Source organism: Cucumis sativus, chromosome 6 (genome assembly GCF_000004075.3).
Source record: "Cucumis sativus cultivar 9930 chromosome 6, Cucumber_9930_V3, whole genome shotgun sequence".
NCBI classification, from domain to species: domain Eukaryota; kingdom Viridiplantae; phylum Streptophyta; class Magnoliopsida; order Cucurbitales; family Cucurbitaceae; genus Cucumis; species Cucumis sativus.
The window spans coordinates 22,865,794-22,879,619 of NC_026660.2; the positions used below are offsets into that span (position 1 = coordinate 22,865,794).

The following is a 13,826-nucleotide window of genomic DNA, read 5'->3' on the forward strand; positions in this document are numbered from 1 at the left end:
AAAATTAGAGATAGGCAAATTGTATTCACAAAGTGTCACAAAAGTGACAAAAAAAAAAGTGTCAAAGTGAGCACAAAGTGTTTGTATTATTAATAGTAAAATTAGAAGATTAGTTATTCCTTCCCATAAGAAATAAATTACATAACTAAAAATCTTCAATAGAATGGATAAATTTATAGAAAATATCATAGAATCTATCATGATTCCATTGTAGACAAGCTATGATATTTTGTTATATTTTATAAATGTCTTTTTATTCATTTATTCATTTTGCTACATTTGAAGATATTGATTGAAGAATACACATGTGAGAGCATAGGAATTCAACCTCCAAAACTGAATTCCAAGCTTGATCATAAGATTGTTATTTCTTACCAAAAGCAATAATACATTACATGGTAATAATTTGGATTATTTCATGTCAGTTGGGTGTTGTACCAAGAGATGGACATTAAGCTACAACAAGTAATGCCCTATATAATCTATGTTGATAGTGTGCACATCTAATCTGTACAAATCTTCTACAGTTTTGGCCTTCAATTTCTACTGCTAGTAGATTTTCATTCATTACAAATGAAACTTTAGGAAAATAAAAGAACTAACTAAACTCATTTCTTTTTGAAAGTGATCATAAGAAAGAAAGCAATTGCACGACTGAGTAAGCCAAACAAAATGAGCATCACTAAACAAAGATTCCAGTCATGGAGATCGTAACCATTTTCCATCAGTGAAGTACAGCGCGTAATCAACCATACACCAGAATACCTGTGGAAGATAAGGCAATTCAACACCAAGTTTTTCAATGGATAATACAGCATAATCATTTAAATCAGAGTGGTTTTAGTTTTACATTAACATGAAATCTATAACCAAGATCAAGGTCATAGTTCCATAGGAAACAATTAATTATATTTAGCTTAAAAAAAACCATTACAGAATTCATCCAATAGGAAAAAGTAAAAACTTTACACAGTTGAGTTATTCTTATCTGATTTCTATATGAAGCTGCTTTCGTCTATAGCTATATCAATCAATGTGCCCAAGAAATTGAAACAACGATGATTGCAAAAATTCTCAGGCAGAACCTTGATATTCCCAAGTCCATTTTAGAAGTAAACTTATAGTGTGGTTAAAATTATTTGATGTTTCTGAACTTCTGAACCAACTGATGATTTTTATTACCTATTTTCAAGACAGTCTAGTATTTGTTTTCAATATAGATATTATATATTGATCTAGTCACAATGACAATATTGACTGGGGGTACATCTTGAATATTTCTTACTAGCGTTTTTGTTTGTCAAGTGCAAGTTGAAGTATGCTAAATTGACTGCACTTTAACAAACATGCTAAATAGACTATATTCTTACCAGAACAAAATGATGAGGAAAAAAATTACCTTTCTGCGTTTGCAATGACAAAGCCTTCGAGTGCCCACTTAGTGTAGCAAAACTTTCCTAAATATTTGACTATTGGACTATCTTTATCTTGGTTTGCAATGAGCGTCAAAACTACAGGAAGAAGCACTGACCACTGCAAGAAGAGGAATTACGATATAGTTAAGGAGAATCAACTTTTTGTTCTCAGACCAAATAATGAGCAGTTGAGCACTATATATGACACCCAAAAGGCCAAAGCAGGAATGCCTATTGCTCAAAAAAAAGATATAATGTCGCAGTCCTACATCGCATGAGATTAGTTGGCATTGTAAGTTAAGAGTATGTACCAATTGGGCAGGAGCCGGTTGAAGGTAGATAGCAAGTGCATAGGCCATTCCGGTCACACAGTACACCAGACAGACTAAAACAACATAGTTATCTGTAAAGGATGATCTGGGATTATTGAAGAAATAAAACATAGACAGATAAACCAGTGGTTTGATGATTGTATTGAAAAGGTCAAGTGTGTCTTTTGCGAGAAAATGTGCCAGACTGCTAATCCCCGATGCACTCTCTCTCCAGTACTGTAATTTGTCAAGAGAAAATGATCTCAGTGCTGCGATCTTGCATAGGAGGGCTGCAAAAAGAGTAGGGCTGCAAATAAGCAAAGAGCATGTGACATAAGACATATAGTGGGATGAACTTCCTAATGGACATTAATCAAGCATACAGACTATGCATTGTCTGACTTGTGATCATGGAGAAGTTATTACTTGCTATGGCATATAATCAAGTGATCTTAACTATTAAATATACGTTTAAAAAGAACAAACAGGACTATGATTAATCCAAGACCACTTCCACCGGTGCAATAATCAAGATGAACAGTAAATTTAAAGGCAATCTACAAGCTATTTATTTCACAACTGGCAACTCACAAATAGCAATAACGGTGAAAGTATAGCCAAGGGAACCAAATGTTTCATCATTCACTTTAGCAAGAGTTCCTAAGCAGGCTCCCGCAAGTAATAACATCAAGTAATCAGCCAAGTGAATTCTAGCTTCTCGCAGTCGTTGCTTGCTCACCCTGGCAAAACAAGAAAAACCATATACAGAACAATTATTACTTTTAAAGAGATTAAAAAAGATACACACGCACACACAAACATAAAGAAGTCTACAGTTGCAAACTCTCCAACAAGACAAACCAACAGGAAAGTTTCAAGCACAAATTTGAAATATTCCTGTACAATTCCACATTTGTCAATGTTTCACTAAGCATCTTTGCTAGTAATTTTAGAAAGTGCTTTTAGCCCAAGTAATTTAATTATAATTACTTCTGTTAAAAAATGTTTGCTACAAAACATTTTAATGTTTGAGTTTCATGCTTCTAAAATCTTAATTGTTTATATATTTATCTTGAATGATTAACGTTTTTTAAAAAGTGTTCTTTGAATAATATGATTACAAGTCTTGAGTTAGTGTAAGAATATGATTATAAACCCGAACTCAGGGCTTATAATTATCATACTTGAGGCATACAAAGTAGAATGATCCAATAGTACATATAATCTTTACCTTCCCACGAAATACCGATACTGCCGAGCTATACCAGGAGTTCTTCGGTTAGATAGATCCTTAGAACTTAAAAAGTTCTGTTGTATATGATCACGCTGCATTTCAACATTAAACTTCATGTCCTGCCATAAATCTCCAGCAAAAGATTGTTCTTCAGCTCCATCACCAGGTTTTCCATGAGTTGAACCGCTCGCAGATGTATCAAAATCGCATAATTTCAGCATGTCGGGAGGTACTGGATAACCATTATGAAGCATCCACCTGATCGGAAGCTGTTCGTGAGTCACCCCTTTTGGCTTCACCAGACCCTCAAGAATGTCAATGAAATGGTCTGGAGGATTAACACGATCTGGCACTGTGATCCCTATGCCAGCAAAGTACTCTTCCACTTTCTTTACAGATCCATGATACGCAGTAAGCCCACCCTTGGCGAGAAGTATCAAATCATCAAACATCTTAAACAACGAATAGCTGACTCCACAAAAATGAAAACAAGTTTATTCATGATTGTAGGACCAAATAAGGCAAAGTAAAAGTAATATTGAATTAACAAGTTTTTTTTTATTAATAGGAATTAGAAGGGGAGAAAGGTTTTCTCATGGCAAAACACGAAGAAGAGCCCATTCAGTGGGAGAAGAATTGTCTATTAGTAATCTATAATTTCAAGGTTTGATGTCATGAAGAAGAAGAAGAAGATAAATATGCTCAGATATATTTTATGGAGTGTTGAACAAGTATCGCGAGGAATAGCAGTCTAAAGTTCTGCATAGGGTTGGTGAAGGGATGCTATACAAACCTAGGTTGGTGAAGTACCATGCAGATGTTCACACCTTCAAGGGCTTCCCGTCGAAGTGCACGAAGAAGTAACTGAGAGGATGCACTGTCTAGACCAGTGGTAGGCTCATCTAGAATCAATAAGGAAGGTTCCATGACCATTTCAATCCCAACATTAACTCGTTTTCTTTGACCTCCAGAGATTCCTCTTTTCTCCACTGTTCCAACAAGCGAATCTCTGACTGCTTGTAGTCCCAAGGACTCAATAACTCTTTCTACCACAAGAACTTTATCAGGTTTTGGCATGTCAGCCGATAGTCTACAAAGTAAAGAATAGATCAGTATGGAAAAAATCAATACTTAACCAAACATTCACATTTGTTTCTTCAACAGACCCAACCCACTGGTGTAAATTTATATTTTTGTAGAGGGTGAAAGGCAGTTACAATTGAACATTATCATTATCTGAACCATCACCAGTTATTTACAGTTAAATTACACAGAGCATTCAATCAAGAGCAACAGTGGAAATTAGTTTTGGGTTTCAAAATGGTGATAAAGCTTATAGATAAGAAATCCAAAAAATAAATAATATTCAGGACAATTAGCATCCAATGAAGTGCTGGGTCCTGACTCCTAAAAACTGCAAAACACTCTAGTCACCAAACCATTCATGTTATAGTGCGTGCAGTATACGAATATGATTTGATATTTAGGTCAAAAATGGTAAAGTTCTGAATAACAAAAATTCACATACCTGCACCTAGCACTAAATCGGAGGTTCTCCTCAACTGTCAAATTTCCATGCACTATATCATCTTGTGGTACAAAACCAATAATTTTCTTATATGAATAGATTGACTCGGGTTTTCCATTTATAAGAACTAAACCAGTCATAGTGCACCCGGTTGACTTCCCTGCCAAAGCGGTAAGAAAAGTTGTCTTTCCTGCCCCTGATGGACCCATGACTGCTGTAACCCGACCTGGCATAATCTTCCCTGTGACACACCTCATTAGATGCTTGCTTTTCCCCTTCAATGTCAGAGTAAGATCTTTGAAAGCTATTTCAATCACAGGTCTAGTCTTAATCTCAGTATCAGTGGCCATCGAAATCACTCCTGAGAAAGTCAAATTTTTGTTTTGCTGTTGCATTGCTTTTTCCTTCTCTAGCTGACCATAAGCATACTTAAAGATTTGACTGTGAGTATGTATTTGTTTGCCTTTTGGTGCATGCTTTTTGATATTTTTATCTCCAATCTGCAAATTAAAGCCTTCATTGCTATTTGGATTACTATCAATGGAATGCATCATTTTTGTGAGGTTATTTTCCTTTTTCTTTCCTTTTGATGTAGCAGATTGTTGTTCCGGTGCACCTGAACTCCCTGGATGCACAGGTGGTAATTGACCCAAACCTTTCAGCTGGTCTGGCAGCCTCGATGATTTTTTACGAGAAAATGTTCTTGACAATTGTTCTTGCAATCCCGTTGCATGCTTCTTAGCAATATCTTTCGCAGATTTCCACCTTTCACGAGCTTGTGCTGTTTCTCGAGCATGTCTTGCAGCAGCTTCCCTTCGTTTTGCCTGCCTCCTTTCCCGTGTAGTAAGAACTTGGTCAGAACAATTATAAATGATCAGCAGCAGAGTACTTAATGCAACCTACAAAAATGTGAGCAATATCAAAATACATTGTTGCATATCATACAAAAAGTAATTTCTATTAAATAAGCCAAAGAACATGCGTAATAAGAGGTTTTGACAATGCATAAAATGGTTTCATAAATGTATAAATTAGATATTCATTTTATGCCAAGAAGCATTCCAACCTATAACTAAACCAAATGTAGAATGATCATGAATGAAAATAGTCACCGAACACGACTGAAAGAAAGGTTATTAAAGTGCAATGTGAGGAACATATATAGTTCTAATCTTAGAAGAAAATTAGTATGGCATCCAGAATTACAAATGAGAATGATATCTACCAACTCAGCCAAAACAGACTGTATCCAATCAAGATTTGATGTCAGCTTAAATTGCAAAATATACCGGGGGAGAAACCAAAAACAAAAAAGGAAAGAAATACAGAAAGAAAGAAGAAGAAGAGTTACTTACAATGAGGATAATCCCATAGGCATGTATATTTTGGTTTGCAGTATTTGGATTGCAGGTTGCCAACTTGAAGCATGCTGCAAACCATTACTAAAGATAATTTATTGTAATCGAGTGAAATGTTCAACTCCTTGTATGCATACAATGTGATTTAAGATTTATCAAATAAAAGCTAAGAAAACTTTAAAGAAGAACAAGTTTAACGAAAGGTCAGATACTCAGTCAACATTTTCTTCAAATTTATGTGAAGTTTACAAGTTAGGCCAAAGTTCGTTTATTCACATATAGCATTGTTATGTCAAATTCTCAAGCTGGTATCCAGATCTTGGGGATGGATTAAATGATTTTAGATATCCAAAAGCCTCCTAGTTAGAACTTTTGAAGCCTTAATGAGTTTCTAAGGAAATTTGCTAATCGTGGATTTTATTATTTTCCATATACAAGTTATTATAGAATAAGCACAATAAATCCTTAACAATGAAATTTGAATATGGAACAGAAAAGGAAAATATTATTATTGGAATTAGTTTTGCATTTTTGTCCATGGATATTACTTTGGGGATTTCTTTAATATAATTCTTTCATTCAAATTTCTAGTTATGTATGTTACATGGTTTTGGTTGGCTCTTTGAAAATGTTGAACGTAAATAATATGTTACCGTTGGGTCATTATGTTTCCCACCTATATTCATATCTCTCAATGTTGTACTCAATCTTGTCTATTCTATTTGTCTCAATACCCTATGTCCAGCTATCATCTAAGCTAAGTGCATTACCTCACACATTATATGGCATGCATTCTTCTCTATTACCAAAATGAACTGTCCTGAAACCAAAATTTGAGGGATAAATATGCAATAAAAGATGAAAACCATCATATCCTAACTATGCTACCTTTCTTACTAGACACCAGATCAACAAAGTGAGATGTAAACCTTGTTAAAACACCTACTCTAAATGATGTCTCACCAACTTAATGTCAATACTGTACAACTCTACTAAAAACCATAAAACAGGTAGAGCCCTCCCTACTACAGGAATATAAAGTCAAACAATCACTAACTATCAATCACTCTTTAGAATCCACTTCATTAACTTTGCTATGCTTTGTCCACTGTTACCAGAAGTACACTTGATAACCAAGACATCTTGCAACAAAGCCTCTAGCATCATGTAAGCAAGCAACAAATTAGCATCTAGAGAAATTTATATGAGTTTGCAGATGCCTAAATACTTTAATTTCATAATAGCATCTAGAGGGCCAGATAGGCATCCCCCTCTCCCCCTTTCTAATCATGATGATTGTCAAAGTCCATTGCGCACTCATAGTTAGTGTTGGTGATATATAATTAAATTTGCCTTCAACCACTAGCTTAAGCTTTTGGATGAATCGGTGGTTTAATATGGTATCAGAGCAGGTGGTCCAGGAAGGTCCTGTGTTCAAGCCCCTGCATTGTCGTTTCTTCCCCAATTAAAATCAATTTTCACTTATTGGGCCTTTCAAAGATTTCAAACCCAAAAGTGAGGTAAAATTGATTCCACTTGTTGGGCCTTTCAAATATTTCAAGCCCACAAGTGAAGGGGAGTGTTGGTGATATATAATTAAATTTGCCTTCAACCACTAGCTTAAGCTTTTGGATGAATCGGTGGTTTAATAGTTAGAACTAAGGGAGACATAGGAATCATAAAGGGTTTTAAATGGTTAAATAAATGGTTGATCTCAACTGTCTCCAATTCATTTAATATATATACTATCTCTATCCAAATTGTTTGAAAGCCACTTTCTGTATAGGCCTTTTTTCAACTTGATCTTAGCCTTCTCTACTTCCCCCACTCTCCTAAGGCTTAGATTGGCATCACATTCCAATCCAGAATAGGCAAGGGTCTGAGGCCCTTTCGTTTTGGAAGAGAAGTCAGCCGCTGGAGTACTTCGTAAATCCTATGTATTCTTCTCTTTCTACAATTATACAGATCAGCATCACCAAAAAAAATTCATTTCAAATTCTACTTCCCACCAACTTCATGTCTTTACTTTTACAGTTATATTTCTCCTGTATCATACATCATATTTAAAAAGGGTCATCCCAATGCAACTTCCATTACAAAGAACCCACAATAAATGTTATGCAGTAGATCAACTAAAAGGCGACACGTACTTCAACAGAATTAGCTTACTATTTAGTATTTAATATCATTTCAATTTTCAAGTTGATAACTGTTAGAATTAGGGGCCTATTGGATGTTGAAAGCCCAAAGATTTTTTTAGTCTTTTATGTTGCCCTAATTATCTTTCATTATTTTAATTAGGCTTCTATTGCCTATAAATTTATTCTCCTCTGCGTCATTAGTTTTATAAGAAGATAATAAGAAAGATTTGCAACATGGTTCTTCTCCTTAAACTAGGGTTTCCACGTAAAACTTATGTTTATTCTTCGTCTATACTTTTAATAATAACAAATGGTACGCCACAAAAGTTAACTTGCACTACTTACGTTGTTGAGAAGTGGAACCCATCCGGCAGTAATGCCTAACACAGAAGTAGGAACAGAGATTAGAACGACACTATGAGAATGACACCAAATATCACATACTAATGTAAACTAGATACTTGGAAGTAGGTAAATATCACATACTAATGTGAACCTAAGCTGTTCTCTGATTAAGATTTTAGACCCTTGCAGATATCAATTCAAGATGAGATATATGACTAATAATGACAGTTCACAGATGAGAATTAATACCCACTACTGCAAGAAACTCTGCTTGTGGTAGAAGGGCAGAATGATCCAGGAGAACAAAAAATCTCACTGCTGCTTCCAAGATCGGCCCACAAATCTGCTCCTCCACATGTATGATTAGGTTGTCCAGGGGGTATCTGGTAACTATATCTACAGATCATATCACAAAGTTGAAATACATAGACTCAATATAAAATTAAGTAATTTCATCAGAAAACAACTTTGACAAGGGATATGAACTTACGGATCACATGTTCCAGTTGTATTATTCAGCTTTGCAAGAGGACAATAAGATCCCAACGGGCAAGCTTCATTTGATTTTGGGGGGGAAAAAAGTGAATGTGTTAGGTGCTAATTCAAATATTTCATTCAAGATTTTTGGACCAGCTAGTAACTCAATTTATAACGTAACCCATAACTGAATTACCATAAATTTTAGGAAACAAACTGAAAATAAAATTATAACTTATAAAGAACAAACTGTCAGAAACATTTGGTACAGATTATATCAAGGTATCCTCCTGGTTAGGGAAATATAATGTAGATAAATTTTTAGTTCAAGTTCTTCTATAACATAACCTGCATTTTTAGCTATGAATCAAATTAGAACATAGCCCACAATGAATCATTAAAAATACTGGCAAGAGCTTGAAAGTTAAATAACAACTTACAAAATAAAGTATAAAAAAATTAGTTCAGGGTACATAAAAATATTTTCCTGGTTAGGGAAATACAATGTAAACGCAGTCTCAGCTCAAAGTTTTTATGTATTTGTTCACAAAATTACTTCTTTCAGTATGTATTATACTCCTTATGGTTTCTGGTTATATGATCCACAGATAGTAAGGAGATTGTGGAAAACTGTAGAGAAAGAAGTACTTCTAGTAGACAGGACTGTTTCATCAAGATCAGAACAAGGAGGGTAGAAAAATAATAAGAGGTAATTTAGTCACATACTTACGTATCATGCATGTAAGTCCCTGAGGACAAAAGAAACCCTCACAACAAGATTGACAGTCTTCCCTTCTAGAAGGAACATTTGTACTTTTAAGGTCAACCTTCTTGTTTTTGCCAACACTGCAACTCCAACCTGGTTCACATCCAGAAACCCACGAAGTTAAATTGCAGTTCTTGTTAGGTTTTATGTAAGTGTACGTGATTCCTGGACTCGCCCCCCTCGTGCCAAAACTTCTGAAGAAGAATCTAAGCTCAGCTGCAGTACATAGTCTCTTTGTAAGATCTCCTGTTAAGAAATTAATACAGAGGAAAAGTTGTAAGATGTATGGAAATGTTGCCAAGTAAGGAATTAAAATAGAAAATAAAAATAATATAAGTGAATTCAATCAATTCAACTAGCTTTTTCATTTGTATAATGTGGCCTTGAAGATATAAAGAGACAGCCACTGACATCTAAAAGAGAGGGATATGTCATCTACATTTTAGTGTCATAACTATTATAGTACTTATTTTTTTATTTTGAGTTCATTGGTGAAATATGGAGCATTATCCCCAAAAACGATTCAACCTATGCCAAGTCAGGTTCTTGCATTTTTGTTCAATTTTCAGTTTCGCTCTTACAGTTGATTATAGTTGTTGTGCCCACCTCTGTTAAAATTCTCTCTCTCTTTTTTTCCCTTCTTTTTTAGGGATGTATTGTATGCACCCCTACTGTCTCATTTTTAGTAATTCATGAGCCTATTTTCTTCTACGATGAAGATCATTAAAACAAGTAAGAATACCTTATCTGTGGAAAAAGGAAAAACACATGAAGAAAGACAGATTAACTACACTAGATTGGATATAACTATTTTTTTGTTATCCCAATTTCTTATAACCTGGTCAACTACCACTCAACCAAGATATCTCTATGCAGTTCCTCTCACTACAGAGACAAATGACATTAGATGATATAATCAAAGATTAGAAAAGATTTAGTGTTTACCCCATAACTTCTCTTCTTTTCTTTTCTTTTCTTAATTTTTTTATATCCGTTGAGTGTCCAACCAGCTTATGCAAATAAGCTTACGACACATGCCCTTACAACATTTGAGTGCCAAAAAAAACTCCTCAAATATTAAATCCTAGGGGTCACCGTGGATGAACCCATGACCTCTTAGCCCTTTATCAAGGTGATGTTCCTTCGTCCTTGTTTACCTTATAACCTTCTTATAAAATCAAAATAACACAAACTGAATCTAGAATATCGTACCTTTTGTCTTCTTAATACACGAAGTCAAGAAACCAACGTTGCCCTGGTAATTGAATGCACCATTCCAGTCGGAGTCCCTAGTAGAAAGCAGAGGAGACTATCGAGTTAAGAACTCGAATATAACAAAAACAATTAAAACAATGAATACGCACAAATCCTTTACACAGAACCCCCAATTCTTGCCAATGTCATTGCTCATAATGCGTGTCATATTCGTGATCTGACCATTAACTATCTGAGTGACCGAAGAAAGCAATGCCGGGTCACCATTCTGACGGTAATCATCTTCATCCACACAACGAATGGTCGGAAATCGACTTAGAACAATGACGATAAACAACAACATACGAAATACACAGCACCCAATTATCTTCCTCACACGCATTTCCTATAGCTAAAAATTCCCCACTAAAAGTTCGCATATACAGCTAAAATTGCGATGAATCCAAACCATGGCAATGAAACAGATACTCCCACTAGATTTTCATCGCAATCAGCAACGCAGCGAAGAGGAGAAGATTCCGAGTAATGTATAAAGGGAAAGGGGAAATTAAAAAGGGTAGGATTATGCAGGTAATGGAAAGAGATCCATAGTGGTTGAGTTGAGAAAAGAGGGAATGAAGTTATGGGTATCAGAAACTGCAATTGGGTTGAGGAAGAAGAAGATACGGAAGTTGGAACTGCAATGGATGTAGAGAAATGTGAAAGACTTACTGAAATTAGGTCAATGGAAGCCATGGAAATTCCAAAGGAAGTCCTGATTTGGGGATGAAGAAATGGCGGGGAGAAATGGGTGGCTAAATTGATGGAGAGAAGCAAAACTGCTCGAGAATTTGAGAAGAATGGTTTTTCATTATTATTATTATTGAAAATACAAATAACGATGTTGTTGATGCAATGTGGCGCGCGATGAGCAACCGCTAGTTGGATCATTATAACCGCCAAAAACTTACGGTTCAACAACTCCGGTCTTACCCGACTCGGTTTTTCCCGATAAAATTACATATTAGACCTTCAATCTTCACATTTATGTCTATGATATTTTAAAAGTATATTAAATTACAACTTTTTTTTTTTAATTTTAAATTTAGTCCCTCTAAAACTATAATTAGTATTTGAAAATCTAGGTTAGTAAATAATTAAATTTAATTAATTTACCCAACTAAATGTTTTTTTTAGTTCTTTTAAGTTTTAGGTTTAATACTTATTTGGTTTTCATATTTTAAAATATTATACATTTAGTTGAATTATTTTAGTTTTTAGTTTTTATTTTTTAATATTAGAGGACGTTTTTTAAAATGGTAAAATAAATTAAAATATTTATCACTTATAGTAAAATTTTGGATTTTATCAATGATAAAAACAGTTAAACTTCTATCACTGTCTATCGATGAACTGATAGAAGCATATCAATGTTTATTATTGATAGAATATAAAATTTTGCTACATGTTGTAAATATCTTGTCAAATTTACTATTTTTATAATTTTCCAATAATCTAAATCTATTTATTCAACCTTTCATATAATTGTTTGCTTTTCTTAAATGTAATAATTGTATTTTTACCTACATTTTAAAAACAATATACACAATCTTAAAAGCTACTTTTTTTTTTTCTTTTAGTTTCAAATTTTGGCTTGGATTTTTAAACCATTAATAAAAATATACAACAAAAAAAATAGATTAGAGATGGAAGTAGTATTTATATGCTTTATTTTCAAAAACAAAATAAAATGGTTATTAAACTATAACTAGTAGTTAAATCTTGAGTTTGATGTAAATTTAGTCTCTAGATTTTAAAATCTTACCGTTTTATTATCGAAATTTAAGTTTTGTTTAAATTTTGTATCTAAAGGATGAGTTTGATTTTTCATTGAATAATCACTTTTTATCTTTAATGTCCAATATCTATTAATTATTTCAAAACAATTAAAGTAAGTACTTTGGGTGGTTAATAAGGTTTAAATATTTTTCATCACTATTAAAATTAACTTACGATTTTACTTTATAATTATTTTAAACTAATCAATATGTATTATGTAAATTTAAAAGCAGGTGCGTATTTTACGGAAAAAATTATAGATTGAAAGTGTATGTCTTAAACAATATATATCAAAATGAAACAAAACTCAAATTTCAAAAATAAAATTTACCATTTTTTTAAACTTATAAACTAAACCGAAATTAAACTCAAAACTTAAAAACTAAAGATAGTTTGGTAACATTTTTTTTGTTTTAATTTTAAAATTAAGTTTATATACACTTAAACTTCTAATTTTCTTAATTTGTTATCTATTTTTTATGAATGGTTTAAAAAACAAGCAAAAAAATAAAAAATAAAAGAAGTTATTTTTGTTTTTAAAATTTGACTAATAACCCACTCGGTGAGAATTATTTAATATATATATATATATATATATATATATATATATATATATATATATTATATATATATATATATATATATATATATATATCAAATGAGCTACATAATAATTTTACTATATTTTATACACATTTTCAATTTCTTTGTTATTTAAATAATGACAAAAAAAGTTAGTCTAAACTTTGTTATTTGTTTTTAAAATGTATAACTTATTTCAAAAATTACAATTTTAATAGAACTTTTATAAATAGTTAAAAATGCATCAATTAAGTAGTGTACTGTCACAAAATAAAAAAAAAAAAAAAAAATTGAACTTGTAACTGATGCTTATCCTATAATTTAATTTGCAATTTAAATGGTTAAATTAGGTGAAAATGTTTTTGAGAATACAATTTTAAGTTGGAGAAAAGAAAAGGTTACAAAAAAAAATTGTTATTATTATTTATGGAACAAATATAAATACAATTATATACGCAAACGACTTAATTATCTAATTATCCGTAATCTTAATCTCCTATTTAGACACGTTTTTGATTTATGATTTGGAAACCCTTTCCTTAATCCTAATTCCTAATTATATTTGGAGTTATTAGCCTATTTATTCTACCATTCACCCTATTATTTTTCATCCGTACTCCAATCTCTTCTATTGCT

The 13,826-nt window shown here is 32.9% G+C and overlaps 1 protein-coding gene across 2 annotated transcripts; it reads right to left on the reverse strand.

The window, feature by feature from the left end:
- Window positions 1-308: 308 nt before the first annotated feature.
- Window positions 309-11,676, reverse strand: LOC101219814 (putative white-brown complex homolog protein 30). 2 transcript variants are annotated; one of them, XM_011659357.2, is made up of 14 exons: window positions 10,940-11,676; window positions 10,788-10,864; window positions 9,540-9,821; window positions 8,823-8,886; window positions 8,582-8,728; window positions 8,333-8,367; window positions 5,844-5,917; window positions 4,489-5,387; window positions 3,754-4,050; window positions 2,958-3,428; window positions 2,318-2,466; window positions 1,727-2,016; window positions 1,400-1,533; window positions 309-765 (listed from the first exon to the last, which is right to left on the reverse strand). In XM_011659357.2, the coding sequence occupies exons 1-14, from the start codon at window positions 11,170-11,172 to the stop codon at window positions 609-611; spliced, it is 3,309 nt and encodes a 1,102-aa protein (XP_011657659.1). In that variant the 5' UTR covers window positions 11,173-11,676; the 3' UTR covers window positions 309-608. The 2 variants fall into 2 exon arrangements, with proteins under 2 accessions (XP_011657659.1, XP_031742577.1); XM_031886717.1 differs by lacking the exons at window positions 309-765; window positions 1,400-1,533 and having other exon boundaries at window positions 1,856-2,033.
- Window positions 11,677-13,826: the final 2,150 nt, after the last annotated feature.